Raw genomic sequence first — 18358 nt, 5'->3', positions numbered from 1 at the left:
GCGGAGTCTTCTGCGTCTCCTCATTGGTGGAGAGGATCGAGTTCGCTGGGTCCCGCACTGCCCGAGCGACGGACGCTAGCTCTAGGGGGCGGGGCTTGCGGCTGCGCCGAAAGGAACGGATTGCTTTTTAGATCTGTCAATCTTGAAGCTGGAGGCCCTAAAGTGGGGAGGGAAAAAAAGGGTGGGGCAAAGAGGAAAGGGAGCGTGGAGGACGTGTGGTTGTTGAAACAAGTGTCAAGAGTTTTGCAATCGGTCTCGGCAAACGTGGGGGCGGGGTTAGAGGGAGGAGGAGCCTGGAGGCAGGGCCGGGTGGGCGTGGCCTTGGCAGTCCGCCGCGCCCCCTAGACTTGATTTGCATATTCATGAACCAACGAGAATGTGGACGACCTGAGAGCCTAGAGGGACCAAAGGCCCCACTGAAGCACATTTCCGGTTCCGCTAGGACCCGGGCGGTTGGTGAGCATCATGGCAACCGTGGTAAGTGTCGGCGCGTGGAATCAGCCCGCACTATCAGATCTGAGGGCGGAGGGCTGGAGTCGGGACCCTTAGGTCTGAGGGAGGAGAAGGAAAATGGGCCTGGAGCCCTGCGTGTGAGGAGGAGGCTGGATCCCTGGGTCTGAAGGAGGAGGCTGGGGTCTGGACTCTTGGGTCTGAGGGAGGAGGGAACTGGACACCATCTGTCGTGGGTCTGAAGGAGCAGTGATTGCAGAGATATCTCTCTAGGGTCCCTTCTACTGGATACCACGGTGGCCTCTCCTTTTGCCCTTTCCTGCTCTCGTTCCTCGAGGGGCTTGAACTCGGGGCCTTGCCCTCTCGTGCAGCCTTTTCCCATTTGAGCACTGGAGACTTGCCTTGGTGATAGCGTCTAGCAGTCTTCCCCACCCGGCTTCAAACCATGATCCTCAGATCTTAACCTCTTGAGGATCTAATATAGATTACAAGTGTGAAACACCACTGGTTTAGTTTTGTTTTTTGTTGCTTTGCTTCCTTCGTAGCCCGGGCTAACCTGGAACTCTAGATCTTTCAGCGTCAGGTTCCCAAATTCTGGGATTATAGGTGTCCACGTGCCACATTTAGCTTCACTAATCTACATTATGTTTGTGGATTTGCTTTGTCTGGACATTTCATATAAATGAAATCATACAACATGTGTGTGTTTGTGTGGGTGGGCTTTTTTTTTTTTTTTTAAATAGGTAGTGGGGCTTGAACTCAGGGCCTGGGCGCTGTTCCTGGGCCTCTTTGTGCTCAAGGCTAGCACTCTGCCACTTGAGCCACAGCTCCACTTCTGGTTTTTGAGTGGTTAATTGGAGATAAAGTCTCATCAGGACTTTGGTGGGGGCTGGCTTCAAACCGCAATCCTCAGATCTCAGCCTCCTGAGCAGCTAGGATTACAGGCAAGAGCCACCAGTGCCCTGCCCAGCCCTTTGTTGCACTGGTTCTTTGCCTGCTTCTTGCTATTGCTAGGATGACAGGTGCATACCACCAGACCCAACTTCCTCCTTGGAAACAGGGGAGGAGGGTGCAGGGGTGTTTTCTGGTGAACTTTTTACTCATGCTGGCCTCAAAATGCAATCCTTTCAGTCTCATCCTCCTGAATAACTAGGATTACAGACATGAACCACCCCACCTGGCTAAGTACTTGTTTTTCTGTAGAGCTCTAGGGGCTCTTGAATTGTCCCCAGGGTTGTTTGCTTATGTTCCTCCCCATAAGAGAAGGGATGCTGTTGGCTACTCCTTAGGGAACTGGAGACAGGAAGCCTTGATCAACACCTGTCCCATGAGCTTGACCCTTCAGTCCAAACATGAGGTCCCAAGGAGAGTGACAGAAGGCTATACCCTTCATGAGACACATTTATTAGGGCCTAGAACAAAAGTCTACTTGGTGAATGAGAGATTGCACAGGGAGATTGGTTTTCCAAGGAAATCCCTTCATCTCTTAGACCATCCCAAGTCCCTTGAACCAGACTGTCAGGGGCTGTGGTCAGGGCAGACCTCCTTTAGAGGGTGATGTTTGATCTAATTTGGTGGGAGGCTGGGCCCAGTGGCTTCACATCTATAATTGTAGTTAGGAGACCTGAGGATCATGATTTAAAGCCAGCCCCCAGCAGAATCCCAGTGAGACTTTATTGCCAATTAATCACGCAAAAATAGGAAGTGGAGCTGTGGCTCCAGTCGTAGAGCACTAGCCTTGAGCACAAACAGGCTCACGGACAGTGCCCAGGCCTTAGGGGAGAGGGGGAAAGCTAATTTTGTGGGAGGTGAGGGGAAGAGAGCAGGTTGGACTGAGGATTGTATAAAGCCTTCAGACAGAGGGCTGGGGTAGTGTGGAGCAAAGGATGCTGGAATGTCAGCAGGGGTAGGCCGGGCCCAGTCTGCCCACTCTGCGTCGCGTATAACCTTAACTCACAGAGATCAGAGACGGTTTGCCATATGGCACCTGGCCTAGACTCTCTGCTAGGCCCTTAGGATGCAGCTGTGACATGTCGTCCTTGTGTTCCTGGGCCTCAAAGTGTGGTGGCATCAGTCACACAGCCATGAGTGACAACTGGGGTGGGTGCAAGGCACGGGGACTTGATGTGTTGTCCACCTGAGGGAAGAGAAGGTGTTTGTCCTGGGAGGGGCAGGGACTGAAAGCTGGGACCACAAGGACCCCTTGTAACACATCTTCCTGCACCTCCAGACGGCCACGACCAAAGTCCCTGAGGTCCGTGATGTCACAAGGATTGAGCGAATTGGTGAGTGAACAGGAACAGGCTTCAGAGCTGACCCCTGACAACCCAAGGCTGGCCACGCCCCCTGGGGCCAGCACACCCATGAGTGCCATAGCACCGAGTTCTTGGTTGGGCCGGTTTTTTTCTCCCTCTTGAGACAAGGTCCTTTCTATGTAGCCTAAGTTAGCTTTGAACTTGAGGTCCTTCTGCCTCAGACTCTGGGATGACAGGTGTGCATTGCATCCAGCTCTCTCAGGCCAGGTGTGTGGTTCAGCAGCTGGCCAGTTTGCAGTGCATCCTTGGATGGGCTCTGGTGTCCTCTCAGAGGTGCTGATTGGGGCCCTTGCTTGGCAGCTGAGATAACCCAGACTTCCAGGGGAAGTCCCTCCCCTCGGCCACGCACTGCCATGAGCCAGCCAATAATCATTGCCCTCCCCAACAGGTGCTCACTCCCACATCCGGGGCCTGGGCCTGGACGATGCCTTGGAGCCGAGACAGGTAGCGCCTCAGCCCGGGTAGCAGGGCCCTGGGAGCGTGGGGACGGAGCCCATCTTTCTACCCTTTGAAGACATATTCAGAGCACAGCCACACATGGGCTTTTCATTGGCATTTTTTTTTTTTAAATGGGAATGTGGCTTAGTGGTGGAGTGCTTGCCTAGCATGCAGGAAGCCCTGGGTTCGATTCCTCAGGACCACATCCACAGAAAAAGCCGGAAGTGGCGCTGTGGCTCAAGTGGTAGAGCGCTCGCCTTGAGCTGAAGAGCTGAGGGACAGCACCCAGGCCCAGAGTTCAAGCCCCACGACCGACAAAAAAAAAAAAGAGAGTATTGGTCTTGGCTTTTGTCATAGTCCCAGGCTACATTTGCCAGCTGTCCCGTGGGGCGGTGGGAGGAAGTCACCTCACAACCTCTCGCCCTCCACCCTCCAGGCATCCCAGGGCATGGTAGGGCAGCTGGCAGCCCGGCGGGCAGCCGGGGTGGTGCTGGAGATGATCCGAGAAGGAAAGATTGCAGGGCGGGCAGTCCTCATCGCTGGTCAGCCGGGCACCGGGAAAACAGCCATCGCCATGGGTAAGAGGCTTCCCAGAACTGGGGTTCTCATCACTGCCAGATAATGTCTTCTGTGTAAATCAGAGTTGGGTTCAGCTCCATTTAATGTACAACCCGAAATGACCATGATAAACACAGGCATCTCCCATTTAGGGCTCATTCAGAAATTCCACAAAGTGCACTACTTTTCTGCCTCAACATCTTTTGTACTTGCATGTCAAGATGACCTTATGTTCCAAGAGGCTACCTAAGCTCCAGCCTTCCCACTCACACTCCAGGTAGCAGGAAGACAGAGGAATGGCAGTGAGAGTATAGCTTTGGTAGTCTGCTCCCTTGAAGTACCTGACTTAGAAGTCCCACATACTAGCCGGGCGCTGGTGGCTCACGCCTGTAATCCTAGCTACTCAGGAGGCTGAGATCTGAGGATCGCGGTTCAAAGCCAGCCCAGGCAGGAAAGACCATGAGACTCCTATCTCCAATAAAAACCACCAGAAAACCGGAAGTGGCGCTGTAGCTCAAGTGGTAGAGCGCTCAGCTTGAGCTGAAGAGCTGAAGGACAGCGCCCAGGCCCAGAGTTCAAGCCCCACGACCGACAAAAAAAAAAAAAAAAAAAGAAGTCCCACATACTTATGCACTTGCTTCTCATTTTGGCCAGAAATTGATCACGCGATTTCCCTGTGCTAGAGAGGACCCTAAGACATGAAAGAGTTGTGTGGGTTTTTTTTGGGGTCCGGTTATGGGGCCTGAACTCTGGGCCTGGGCGCTGTCCCTCAGCTCTTCAGCTCAGGGCTAGCGCTCTACCACTTGAGCCACAGCGCCACTTCCGGCTTTTTTCTTTTTGCATATGTGGTGGCTGAGGAATCAAACCCAGGGCCTCAGGCATACAAGGCAAGCGCTTTACCACTGAGCCACCTTCCCAGCCCCAAAAGAGTTATTTTTTGTTTTTTGTTTGTTAACATTTTAACCTGGATCATTGTGGCCTTCATAAAATGAGGGTTCTGGACTAAAGAGTCAGGTGGATATTGAATCATTTCTGTTACAATCCATGAGTGATGTATAATCTTTTCCTTTATCTTCCTTGTTGAACTCCTATCCATCCTTCAAAACCCTCCATCAGTATCTCTCTCTCTGTGAGGCTTTCTCTAACCTGTTTCTTCCCAGTTACTCTCCCCTCTGCTTGAGGGCCAGGCAGTGAAAATCAAAGTTTAATGACTGGGTTTTCAGTTAAACAAAAGTCTTGGCCTGGACCCTGAAAACCAACTCAGTTGGACTGGCACCCTGACTTCAAGCAGCACCCAGTCTTGGGGAGGGAATCCTGGCCATGATACTTTGCAAGGACAGCGGGATGAGAGGCAGGGCAGCGGCAGGGATGGCCGCCTACTGCAAGGTGGTGTTGGGGACCTGGGACCAGAACCTGCCATCCTTCCTATACCCCTAGGCATGGCTCAGGCACTGGGCCCTGACACCCCATTCACAGCCATCGCTGGCAGTGAGATCTTCTCCCTGGAGATGAGCAAGACAGAGGCACTGACCCAGGCCTTCCGCCGCTCCATCGGTGTCCGCATCAAGTGAGCACTGGGCGGGCTGGGGACCACCCTGGCCAGCAGTCCCTGCGGGCTCACAGGAGCGGCAGGGGGGTGGGGCTGACTCTCCACTCTCTCTGGCCAGGGAGGAGACAGAGATCATCGAGGGCGAGGTGGTGGAGATCCAGATAGACCGGCCAGCCACGGGGACGGTGAGTGTGCACCTGTACCTGGCCAGGCCAAGGGCAGCGTTCCAGAGCGAGTTCCAGCTGCAGATCACAGCCATTTGTATGCCTGTCTAGGGGAAGGTCAGCTTTGTGGTTGACCCTTTGTGTGGACAGAGTGATGAAGACCCGGACGGTGGGTGATGAGGAAGGTCTGGAAGTTTCTTCCAGCTCCATCCCACCTGTGAGGCTTCAGACATGTTCTTCGGGATTTAGACAGCTCGAGGCCCAGGGCACCAACCCGGGGCTCAGGGCTGCTGCTGTGGTCAGTGCAGTTTGATTTGCTCCCTTCCCTTTCACCCAAAGGTTTTATGACCCTTTTTATTGTGAAATAAAACACTTGGAAAGCAAGTGTGTATTCTAATAAATTATAACAAAATGCATGCCCTCGTAGCCACCCTAAGAACTTATCCTGGAGATTGAGCTCAGGGCCTGGGTGCTCAGGTCCCTGAGCTTCTTTTTTTTTTGGCGGGGGGGGGGGGTCCGGTCGTGGGGCCTGAACTCTGGGCCTGGGCGCTGTCCCTCAGCTCTTCAGGTCAAGGATAGCGCTCTACCACTTGAGCCACAGCGCCACTTCTGGCTTTTTTCTTTTTGCTTATGTGGTGCTGAATCGAACCCAGGGCCTCATGCATGCAAGGCAAGCGCTCTACCACTGAGCCACCTTCCCAGCCTGCTGAGCTTCTTTTTGCTAAAGGCTAGCCCTTTACCTCTTGAGCCACAGCTCTGCTTCTGGCTTTTTTTTGTGATTGATTATAGAGATGAGATGTTGTGCCCTAGCCGGCTTTGAAACTCTAGCCTCAGATCTCAGCCTCTTTTTTTTTTTCTTTTTAATTAAATTTAATTTTTTTTTTAAACCAGTCCTGGGGCTTGAACTCAGGGGCTGGGCACTGTCCCTGAGCTTCTTTTGCTCAAAGCTAACACTCTGCTTCTTCTTTTTTTTTTTTTTTTTGCCAGTCATGGGGCCAGAACTCGGACTGGGTGCTTTCCTTGAGCTCTTCAGCTTCAGGCTAGCGCTCTACCACTTGAGCCACAGTGCCCCTTCCAGTTTTCTCTGCTTATGTGGTGCTGAGGAATCGAACCTAGGGCCTCATGCATGCAAGGCAAACACTCTACCACTGAGCCACCTTCCCAGCCTAACACTCTACTTCTTGAGTCACAGCGCCACTTCCAACTTTTTCTGTGTATGTGGTACTGAGGAATCAAACCCAAGGCTTCATGCATGCTAGGCAAACACTCTACCACTAAGCCACCTTCCCAGCCCAGATCTCAGCCTCCTGAGTAGCTAGGATTACAGGTGTGAGCCACTGGCACCCAGCTTGCTCACTGTCTTCTAAGAGTAGTCTGGGGGGGTGGATAGCAAAGCAAGGCATCAATCTCAAAAATATAAACAAAGCACTTTTTATTTGGATATACAAAAGGAATGCCCCTCCCAAGCCATTTTGTGAGGCCCCTGTGTTCCTGTTTTAGCTGACTTAGTTGGGATGCATGTGTTTACTCTGGGTAAACAGCTTTATTGGGCTGTGATTGCCATTCAGAAGACCCTGGGAGCATCTGCGCATGTGCCCCCACCAAGCCACCCCAGGTGGAGTTGTGGGTACCGCTTTCCCCCAGCATTTCCAAACAGGCTCACACAGGGCTGGAGGCTTACTGGGGAGCTTCAGGATGACACTGGGGCTCTCTGAGTCCCTTCCCTACCTTGGCATCTTCCCAGGGCTCCAAAGTGGGCAAGCTGACCCTCAAGACCACAGAGATGGAGACCATCTATGACCTGGGCACGAAGATGATCGAGTCCCTGACCAAGGACAAGGTGCAGGCCGGGTGAGCAACTGGGCACCAGGTGGGCGGGTGGGGGGGAGCAGTCAGGACCCCTCCTTTCCTCATGTGCCCTCTCTCTCTGAGCAGGGATGTGATCACCATCGACAAGGCCACTGGCAAGATCTCCAAGTTGGGGCGCTCCTTTACTCGGGCTCGTGACTATGATGCCATGGGCTCCCAGGTGTGTACAGGGCTTGGGGTCCCCTTAGCCCCAGGAGATGTTTCCCTCTCTCCGAGCCCATGGGGTCTGGGGTCCTTCTGTCATCTCACATCTGTGTTTCCATGGTGCCCCTAGCTCTTCCTTGAAGCCCTGGGACAGCTGGGGACCCTACCCCACCCCCAAACCTGGTACTGTAATTCTGCATTATCCCTGCAGACTATGGTTTCTGGGCTCAGTCCATGTTCTGGGGACCATATAGGACCCCCACTTAGCCTCTTAGCTCCATTCTAAGCAGCTCCTAGAGCCCCGGGCAGAACTCTTGCACCGTGGGCCTTCAGCCCTTCTCTGCCCTCACTCTCCACCCCTGGCCCTGCAGACCAAGTTTGTGCAGTGCCCAGATGGAGAGCTCCAGAAACGCAAGGAGGTGGTGCACACGGTGTCCCTGCATGAGATCGACGTCATCAACTCGCGCACCCAGGGCTTCCTGGCTCTCTTTTCAGGTGAGGCTGCCGGGCCGGGCGTCTGCCCGCTCCTCCCCCTAGCTTGGTGTTCCCACCCCTGGGCCTTTTCTCTCCTTGATCTCTTGAGATAGGTTCCTCCCTCCTCTCAGGTGACAGTCAGGGTAGCGTCCTGCCTCTGTTCCTCATCTCTGGGGCCTTTTCAGGTTCCCCAGCCCTCCTGTTGCTTTGCTCCCTGGTCTTAGTGTCTTTGCCTTTTCTCTGACCCTCGACTGCTGAATCCCGCAATGCCACCAACCCTGCAGGTGACACAGGGGAGATCAAGTCAGAGGTCCGGGAGCAGATCAATGCCAAGGTGGCTGAGTGGCGTGAAGAGGGCAAGGCGGAGATCATCCCTGGGGTGAGTGTCTGAGATGGCTGGGGGAGGAGGAGGCAGGGGAGGGAGGGGCAGGGGTGAGTGTGGCATGTGTCCCAATGGCTCCCAGGTGCTCTTCATCGATGAGGTTCACATGCTGGACATCGAGAGCTTCTCCTTCCTCAACCGGGCCCTAGAGAGTGATATGGCTCCTGTCCTCATCATGGCTACCAACCGCGGCATCACACGGTGAGGGCCGGCAGGGGGAGGGGTGCTCGGGACAGCAGGGTGGCACGGTCGCTCAGTACTGCAGGGGCTCTGGCAGGCGGGCCCCCAGCAAAGCTCCTTGTCCTCCATCATGTGGACTGCAGATCCCAAGCTGTGCTAAGACATTCTAGGCTGTGCAAGAATGCTCTTTTAATTTAATTTATTTTTTGGTCGATTGTGGGCCTGAACTCTGAGCCTGGGCACTGCCCTTCAGCTCTTCAGCTCAAGGTTAGCCCTCTACCACTTGAGCCAAAGCACCACTTCCAGCTTTTTCTGCTTATGTGGTGCTGAAGAATCGAACCCAGAGCCTCATGCATGCAAGGCAAGCACTCTACCACTGAGCCACCTTTCCAGCCCTGCTCTTTTAATTTTGAGAGAAGCACAATAAGGTGTTCAGCATAATCATCAGATGGCCTAAAGATGCCGTGGAAAGATTCCTCAGACATAAAAGGTACTGTGTTTAGATAAAGCATGGATTCCTCTGCCAGGTATGGTAGTTCACATCTGTAATCCAGCACTTAGGAAGCTGAGGCAGGAAGATTGAGAGCTAAAGGCAAAGGAGTAAAAATGTAGCTCAGTGCTATAGTATGTGCTCAAATAGGTAAGGTCCTGGATCCAATCCCCAGCACTGCGACCTTCCCCCCCAAAATGTATAAGACAGAGAGTTACCCAACCCCATTGTACAGGCCAGCGATGCCTGAGGGCTTGTGTCTAGCCATTGGCAGAACTGTAGCGGCTGCAGACCAGGGTGTGGGCACTGCCCAGCTTACCTCCTAAGTCTGCAGTGTGAGACTCCATGTTATCATCTGCCTGCCCTATGCCATTCATTTATAATCCTAGATCAGTATTTGGACTTTTTTTCTGGTCATAGAGCTTGAACTCTATCCCTAAGCCTCGTTGTGCTTAAGGCTAGCGCTCTACCACTTGAGCCACAGCACCACTTCTGGGTTTTTCTGTGTAGTTTATTGGAGATAAGAGTCTCATGGACTTTTCTGACCGGGCTGGCTTTGAACTGTGATCATCAAATCTCAGCCTCCTGAATAGCTAGGATTACAGGCGTGAGCCTCCAGCGCCCGGCTTGGACATTTTTTACTTTTGCTCACAGACATGGATAATGCAGATGTTGAAATTCCTCAAGGTCTACATTCCCAGCTCAGGTTAACCGGGCCCCGCCCTGCCTGCATGCTCAGCTCCTGCCTGTGTACAAGAGTTACTTTCCTGCTCAATTTTGTGCCATGTGTATCACTTTTTTTTTTTTTTTTGTCGGTTGTGGGGCTTGAACTCTGGGGGCCTAGGCGCTGTCCCTCAGCTCTTCAGCTCAAGGCAAGTGCTCTACCACTTGAGCTACAGCGCCACTTCCGGTTTTCTAGTGGTTTATTGGAGATAGGAGTCTCACGGTCTTTCCTGCCCGGGCTGGCTTTGAACCGCGATTCTCAGATCTCAGCCTCCTGAGTAGCTAGGATTACAAGCGTGAGCCACCAGCGCCCGGCTATGTGTATCACTTTTTTGTACTTTTTTTTTTTTTTTTCCTGGTGGCTCACACCTGTACTTCTAGCTACTCAGGAGGCTGAGAGCTTGAGGATCATGGTTCAAAGCCAGCCTGGGCAGAAAAGTCCATGAGACTTATCTCTAATAAACCACCAGAAAACCAGAAGTGGTGCTGTGGCTCAAAGTAGTAGAGCTGGATCCAGCCTTGATCAAAAGAGCTCAGTGATAGTCCCCAGGCTCTGAGTTCAAGCCCCACAACCAATCAAAAAAAAAAAAAAAACCACCAAAAACAAAAAAAAACTGTCTTGTGGGCTGGGAAGGTGGCTCCATGGTAGAGTGCTTGCCTCGCATGCATGAGGCTGTGGGTTCGATTCTTCAGCACCACATAAGAAAAAAAGAAAAAAACCGGATGTGGCACTGTGGCTCAAGTGGTAGAGTGCTAGCCTTGAGCTGAAGAGCTGAGGGACAGCGCCCAGGCCCAGAATTCAGGCCCCACGACCAGACCAAAACAAAAAAACTGTCTTGTGTCCCTAAGCAGAAAGGCTGAGCTAGAAATTGTAGCATAAGATATTTCCTCCAGGCATGAACTGCAGGGCCACTGCCCCCTGTTCAGAGTGGGGTCAGTAAGGAATCTCTGTGAAGCAAGCTGTTGCCATAGGAACCAGGGTGATGGATTAGTTGTCTGAGGCAGGCCTGCAGGAACCTATGCCTGTTTCCTCCATATTTGCTATATTGAGTGTTCCTGGTGAGTGGAATGCAGCAGAGATGATGGCTCCCTGAGCCAGGCCTGGGCTTGCTTAGGAGCAGGCAGAGAACAGGATAGGCACTTGGTGTACCGTGGGGGGTGGGACCTTGAGCCAGTAAAAAAAAAAAAAAACCACCTAGCTGACACCAGCCCTGATACCTTCAGGGCCTGGGGCACCGGGGAGGCAACCCAGAGGTGATGGGGGTGGGAGCTGAAGCTTGAGTGGGCTGCGGTAATGCTGGGAATGCAGAGCTGCATTCTGGGGCCATTGCCCTGATCAGCCCTGCACACCTCTGTTCCCCAGCATCCGGGGCACCAGCTACAAGAGCCCCCACGGCATTCCCATTGACCTGCTGGACCGGCTACTCATTGTCTCCACGTCTCCCTACAGCGAGAAGGACACAAAGCAGATCCTCCGCATCCGGTGCGGGCAGGCTGAGGCTGTGTGCGGAGGGGGGCTGGGGTCCCCCCGACTGACAAGTGGGGTCGGGGTGACCTAACCCACCAGGAGCAGGGAGGGTTGGAACCACTGACCCCAGTGAGCCCAGAACCTCAGATGGGGAGGAGAGGGGGGACATCAGTAGGCCCAGGTCTGGGGATCTGCCCTGGCCTGTGCCCCAGTGGCTCCTCTAGCCTCTGCATCCTGTGGTTATGAAAGGCAGGTGGTCTCCCACACCAGGGGTGGGGTGGGGGACAGGGAGGGCCTGCAGCTACAGCTGCTGTGGTCAGAGGTGCTTTGGCTGAGGGTCTCCTCCCTCTCCTCTCCCCGCCCCCCCCCCCGCCCACAGGTGTGAAGAGGAAGATGTAGAGATGAGCGAGGACGCCTACACAGTGCTGACCCGCATCGGGCTGGAGACATCCCTGCGCTATGCCATCCAACTGATCACCGCTGCCAGCCTGGTGTGCCGGAAACGCAAGGTCAGCCCACTGAGCCAGCCCGAGGGGAGGGAGGGGGGTGGTACGAGGTGGGCAGCTTGAGGGTAAAGGGGCCTCCTCAAGGTCTGCATGGGGTGCCCCTCGTTCCTTATATAGGTGAGGAAACACCGAAGTGAGATAGGAACCTAGATGTAGCCACAGTCGCCTCCCTTACCTGCCCCACCTGGGGTGGGAGGTGGCAGGAGCTGGGGTCTGCACCTGGTGTTCACTCTGAGGACTCGCCTGTCCCCCCACCAGGGCACCGAGGTGCAGGTGGATGACATCAAGCGGGTCTACTCACTCTTTCTGGATGAATCCCGCTCCACGCAGTACATGAAGGAGTACCAGGATGCCTTCCTCTTCAACGAGCTCAGTGAGTGCCCCCCCTCCACGTCGAAGTGCTTGGCCCCACCCTCTGGGCCAGCCTTACCCAATGACCTCCCTTCTCTCCACAGAGGGTGAAACCATGGATACCTCCTGAGCTGGACACCACGCCACCTCCACCCTACCCTGTTTTCTATGAGTTCTAACACTGTGACTTTGTATAAAATGGTTTTGAAACTGGACCCCTGGTATGGAAGCGTCTCACTTAACCCAAGGATGGCATTGAAACTGAACCTCTAATGTATGTGGGGAGTGGGGAGTCCCCTGGATCCCTTGGTGTGGGCATAGGTGTCCCTGCACTCCTGGTGTGTGTAGGGGGTCCCTGCAAAACTAGTATGTTGAGGGGCTGTCCTTTGAACCCTGGTGGAGGTATCCCTAGACCCCTGGTGCGCGCACACGTGTGTGTGTGTGTGTGTGTGTAGTGTCCCTGGATTCCTGGTATGGGTGGTATTCCTGGACTTAGGGTGTATGTGGGGTGTATGTGGACCCCTCGTGCATGGGGATGTCCCTGGACCCAAAGGACAGCAAGAGCAGATGGAGAAGCCTTTATTCAGAGAAGAGGGTTGAGGCACCTGTAGGTGCTCATGAGGGGTGTCAGAGGAAGAGGAGGCTTGGGAGCTGGGGAAGGTCACAGGTCAGGGGTTGGGTCCTGGGGCCCCCACAGTCAGAGCTGCTGAGGCGGCAGGGCCCGCAGTGGCAGCTCAGAGCCACAGGGAAGTGGACCATGGGGTCCACTCCAGGCGGGCAGCCAGGAAGCCGGATGGAGGCAAAGCGCAGCTCTCGGTAGGTACACACAGGCTGAGGCACGGGGGGCAGGGCTGCAGGTAGCACTCGCACCTGGAGGAAGGGGCAGGGGAATGGCGGGCCTTACTGGGGACCCAGTCTCCCACCATCCCAGGAACCAGCCTCCTCATGTCCATAGAACTCTCAACAGCTTCCAACCCACACAGCCAGCAATCGCCCCAGACCCCTGCCCAGAGTGTCAAGGCCCCCTCCACCCCACCACCACCCCTGCCTGTGCCAATCAGGTGCTGAAGTGACTGGCAGCTCACCATGCTGGGGCAGTAGCCGGCGCAGATGCTGGTGGTGAAGGTGATGCAGACAGGGCAGGCATCGTTCTCGGCAGCCAGGGTGGCGTTGATGGGCCGGCACAATGGCCGCAGTGGCCCCCTAGAGGCCCTCGCCCCACTTACACTCAGCAGCAGACACAGCAGCAGTCCCTGGAGCAGAGCCAGTGGCTCAGCTCCAGCCTGCAGCCTCTGCCTGAGCCCAAACACACCCACCAACCCGGCCTGGGGGGGGAGGGAACCCCTCACAGCTGGTGTGAAGATACCACCCTGGGCTCTGGCCACCTGCTGCTCTCCTGCAGGAAGCCTGGGCTGTTACACCATGCCAGAAAGATCTCTACATGCAAGCCCCCATGTTGTCCCCCTGGAGCCAGTCATGGCCTTGGTGTACGTGGCCAGGGGCCCTACAGTCTTACCTGGAGCATCTCCATTCTCGATGCTAGCCCTGCCCTGTCTACCTGACTTTATACCTGTGGGCTGTGGGGGCGGCAAGGCCACCCTGCAGCGGCAGCAAGCTGGGGTAACCTGGACACTAATCCCCCTGGGGGCGAAGAGTCAGGCAAGGTCAGGGAGGCGCCTGCAAGCGGGGTGGGGGAGGGGGAGGCCCCGCTCCCCTCTCAGCAGAGCGCCCAGACACCGCAGTGGGGTGACCTCCCAGACAGCTCAGATGCCAGAGCCCAGACTGGTAGAGCACAGGAGTGGGCTGCTGGGTCCCATGCTGGGCCCTGGCCTGTCCAAGAGTGTCTCCAAACTCTGGTGCTGGATGCGCGGGCCGGTGGGCACGCAGATGCCCCCCCAACCAGAGACCCAACCGAAACGTCCTCTTCCCCAGCCCTCCCAGGTCAGGATGCTCGGAGCTGGCCCCAGAAATGGGCATCTTTTAAGCAATTTTAAACGGAGGTTGATGAGGGCAAACCCGGACCCCTCCCCTGCAGGAGGCGTGTCCCGCCAGCGGGCTGCGGGTTCTGGGTTCCAGTGGCTTCAAGGATTCCTAGATTTGGTTTCCCTTTAGCTGGGCCAGGAGCCAGCCATAGACGCGGTGGGCGTGTCGTAGTGGCTGTCCCGCCCCGAGGTGGGCGTGGTCATGGGCTTCCCGGGGGCGGGGCTGCCGGCAGGTTCAGACTAGCTCCGCCCTCCAGCTCCCATAGCGGGAGCTCTCGGTGCGGTAAGCTTTTGGCACGCTGTAGATGCTGGGCAGTGGCTTCCGGTGCAGGGTCCAGGGCGTCTCCAGGGGGCAGAAGCGGTCAGATGAGACGAGTGGGTGCAGCGGGGGCTTGTAGGACTCCTGACTCAGTGACCTGAGCTCCCGGTAGGGCACTGAAGACGGCAGTGGGACTGTACAGTCTACATGGACCCCCGATGGTTTGGTCAAGCTCTCCTGGCTTTGGCTCCAGCCCAGAATCTTCTGTGAATTGGTCAGCAGATTTTTAATGGCATATTTGGACCGCTCCTTCCTGTGAGGGAGAGGAAGGAGGGAGAGAGGGAGGACGAGGCTGAGGTTTGGACCAGTGATCATAGGAGACTGTACTGCCCAATGTCTGTATTTTGAGGCCAGGACACATTTATAGGGACCCGGGACCCCTGAGGAAGGAGAGATGAAGCATGGCTATCTGGGTCCTCAAGTACTTCCAGGTAACAAGTCTAACGTGAAACTACAGCTTTGTACCTTTGGGAAGAAGTAACTTGGGGGTTACACAGAAAGAGGTTCCATCCTAAACTCTCAGGGCAGTGCCCTCAAATCCAGACTACTTTCTCAGGCTCTACAGAGTCAGCATCCTTTCCACAGACCTGAGAGTTGATATTAAGGACATATAGGTGCTGAAAGAGGTAGGGGTTGGGTTTTAAACTTTGGTTCTTTTTGTTTGGAAGTACCAGGGTTTGAATTGAGGGTCTTGAGCTTGCTGCGTAAGTGTTCTACCATTGGTTCTTGTGTGAGCAGGAGTTGATAGAACTGAATGAGAAAAGCAGGCTGGGCTTCTAGCTGCAGGGCCCAGCACAGAGTGGGGACAATGGCTCACTTTGAATAGTAGCGGAAATCCTTGGCAGAAGTAGTCAGATACATCTGACGGCGGTCCAAGATGCCAGGTTCCAATACTATTAAAGGCAGGCCAGTCAGCTCCACCTTCTTCATCCAGGGAGGTTGGGGCTGATGGAGATTGGGAGAGGACAGGTGGAGCAAGAAAGAAGTTGCATACCCAGGGTTTGAGCTCTGGGTCTCAGGTTCAGAATCCCTCATTTTGGGGCTTCAAGAAGGACCAAGTCAGGCTGGGCACCAGTGGCTCATGCCTGTACTACTAGCTACTCAGGAGGCTGAGATCTGAGGATTGCAGTTCAAAGCCAGCTGGGCAAGGAAAGTCCATGAGACTCATCTCCAATAAGCCACCAGAAAACAGGAAGTGACTGTGGTTCAATTGGGAGAGCGCTCACCTTGAGCTGAAGAGCTCAGGGACAGTGCCTAGATGCAGAGTTCAAAAAGACCAAGAAGACATCCCACTCCTCCCCCCAAAAATCATTCCTGTACCACCAATCCCGCACCAGGCTATTTGTACTTCACTCCTTAAAGGAGAACTATTACCATCAATGCCCCCCACCCCACCCCAATCCATATACTTCCTGCTGGGCTGGGAAGGTGGCCTAGTGGTAGAGTACTTGCCTAGCATGCATGAAGCCCTGGGTTCGATTCCTCAGTACCAAATAAACACAAAAAGCCAGATGTGGCGCTGTGACTCAAGTGGTAGAGTGCTAGCCTTGAACCAAAGAAGCCCAGAGACAGTGCCCAGATCCTGAGTTCAAGCTCTGGGATTGACAAAAACAAAAACAAAACAAAAAACACTTCCTGGGGCTGAGAAGGTGGCTCAGTGGTAGAGCGCTTGCCTTGCATGCTCAAGGCCCTGGGTTCGATTCCTCAGCACCACATAAGCAAAAAGAAAAAAGCCAGAAGTGGCACTGTGGCTCAAGTGGTAGAGCGCTAGCCTTGAGCTGAAGAGCTGAGGGACAGCGCCCAGGCCCAGAATTCAGGCCCCACGACTGGACCCAAAAATAAACCAAAAACACTTCCTGCTGATCAGTGAGCTTACATCCAAGCCCACAGCCTCAAGAAAAAGTCTTCCCAATTCTTTGTGTGTGTGTGTGTGTGCGCGCGCGCGTGCGTGCACACACCAGTACCAGTACTGAGGCTTGAACTCAGGGCCTCCAGCTCTCGCTTAACTTCTTTGCTCAAGGGTGAGGCTCTACCACTTGAACCACACCTCCACTTTCAACTCTTTGCTGGTTACTTGAAGATTAGAATCTCAGATTTTTATGCCTTGGCTTTGAACCGAGCTCCTCAGATCTCAGTCTCCTGAGTAGCTAGGTGCTTGGCCAGTCTCTGTCCTGGAGGCACAAAAAAAGGGATTCTGAGCCGGCAATGGGACTGGGCTGCACTTTGGGTAAACAGTCTAACTTAATCCCACTTGCTCATACGTACCTGGGCTCAGAATATTCTGGTCTTGCCTTTGAGGAAAGAGTGCCACCAAGCCCCCGTTCTCCCTGCCTCCCTCCCCGTCCCACACACCATCCATTCCACAAGCCCCCTTCTACTAGCTCCCAATCTCACAGGAGAGCTTCCGGGATTTCCGAGACACTTCCTTGCCCCGCCCAAGCCTTCCGGATCCTAGCCCCGCCCATGCCCTGACCCCGCCCATGGACACGCCCCGGGCCCTGGCCACGCCCCGGGCCCTGGCCACGCCCCCGAAGCAGTACTGAGGGGCTTCCAGCCTCTCGCGGCCGGGTCCCTGATCTCCGCACTTTGCACCTAATCGCGGGCTCTCTAAGCTACCTCGGGAGGCAGCCCCTTGAGGCGACCCGGGAGCTCCTGGCCTGGGGGGCTCACGAAGACGGGCTCGTAGTCATCCAGGGAGGGCCAGCTCAGGTACTGCGCCTTGGTCTCGCTGCTGTGGTTGGCGGTGGTCAGGGGCCGGCGCCAGCCGCGGCGTCTGAGCTGCGGGGCGGCGCGGCGGGTGAGGGCCGCGCGGAGGCTGCGGCAATCCCAGCCCTGCGTCCCGCACCCCCCACAGGACCAGCCCCGCGTCCCACACCCCACCACAGTCCCAGCCCCGCATCCCGCACCCCCGAAGTCCCAGCTCCTCGCACTCTAGGCACCGCACCTTTTCTCCTAGATCCTTGATCCCTAACGTCCGCGTGGGATCCGCGGGCTCAGGGGCCCGGGGCTGCGCGTGGGGCCCGATGAGGGCTTTGAGCTGGTACGCCGCGCTGGAGGTGGTCTCCCACCTACCGAGGACCTCGTCCAAGGATGGCAGGCGCGGGTCCCGCTGCCCGGCGGGGGGCAGGGGCGCCGCCATCCAGGGCTAGCCGGGGTTTAGGGAAGAGCGGCGTCCATCCTCCCGTCCTGTAGCCCCGCCCCCCACGGCGCCCGGACCCCCCCGGGGCCCCGCCCCCCAGGCCCAGGGACACCCCCCGGCCCCGCCCCCAGCCCCGGGATCCAGGGGGCCCCCAGGCCCCGCCCCTCACCTCTATGGTGACCGGCGGGAAGACCCCGGGTGGGATGTAGTGGTGGGCAATGCCGCTGCTGGTGAGCCACCAGTTGGGCCAGGTTCCAGGCAAATCCTTCTCTGTGATGGGGCAGTGAAGAGGGCCATAGCGCAACGCCAGGGTCCGACCCGCCATGGTCCAGCCCCTCCCGCTCGCCAAGCCCGGAGTCGGGTTTGTTGTCCCTGTTGCCCTAGGTGACAGAACCCGCCCCTGAGCCCAGCCCACAAAGGGCCTGAGGGCCTGAGGATGGGCAGAGCGAGGACTGGAAGGACAGGACGGCAGAGTCCGCAGGAGGCCGCAGGACGGCCCTACACAGGGGAAGGGTGGGAGGGGGACCGTAAAGAGAAGGGGCAGCAAAGGGGCAGGGGCGGGGGAGGAAGGAAGAGGTCCCAGTTGCAGACGGAGAGGGGCAGGGAGACAGATCGAGGGCCAGACAGATGCTGAGTGTGTGTGTGTGGAGGGGGGTAGCGCGCAGACACGCTCTCCCATTAGCCCATCATGGAATCCACGGGCAACACCCCTCTTTTCTAAAGGATCCGAACCTTCTACTGCCTCTGCTCACACGCACCCTGCCAGGCCTGCCCACCTCGGGGGTAACGATTTCCAGACATTCCGGGGTTCCCCCACCCTCCCTGTGTGCGCAGCAGCCGGCGTCAGCGCCTGCCGT

General features: G+C 55.9%; 2 protein-coding genes across 2 annotated transcripts; one reads left to right on the top strand and one right to left on the bottom strand.

Moving 5' to 3' along the window:
* The first annotated feature begins 434 nt into the window (after positions 1–434).
* Ruvbl2 (RuvB like AAA ATPase 2) lies at positions 435–12276 on the top strand. The gene is made up of 15 exons (XM_042700550.1): positions 435–477; positions 2681–2735; positions 3154–3209; positions 3640–3781; positions 5199–5328; positions 5429–5495; positions 7219–7325; positions 7410–7503; positions 7859–7982; positions 8246–8340; positions 8426–8544; positions 11100–11219; positions 11584–11713; positions 11969–12083; positions 12166–12276. The coding sequence occupies exons 1-15, from the start codon at positions 466–468 to the stop codon at positions 12189–12191; spliced, it is 1392 nt and encodes a 463-aa protein (XP_042556484.1). The 5' UTR covers positions 435–465; the 3' UTR covers positions 12192–12276.
* Positions 12277–12688: 412 nt separating this feature from the next.
* Positions 12689–13592, bottom strand: Lhb (luteinizing hormone subunit beta). The gene is made up of 3 exons (XM_042700105.1): positions 13578–13592; positions 13147–13386; positions 12689–12931 (listed from the first exon to the last, which is right to left on the bottom strand). The coding sequence occupies exons 1-3, from the start codon at positions 13590–13592 to the stop codon at positions 12689–12691; spliced, it is 498 nt and encodes a 165-aa protein (XP_042556039.1).
* Positions 13593–18358: the final 4766 nt, after the last annotated feature.

This window comes from Dipodomys spectabilis, unplaced genomic scaffold (assembly GCF_019054845.1).
Source record: "Dipodomys spectabilis isolate Male_0828 unplaced genomic scaffold, ASM1905484v1 ptg000266l, whole genome shotgun sequence".
NCBI classification, from domain to species: Eukaryota; Metazoa; Chordata; class Mammalia; order Rodentia; family Heteromyidae; genus Dipodomys; species Dipodomys spectabilis.
This window is presented reverse-complemented; position numbering and strand designations above follow the sequence as displayed.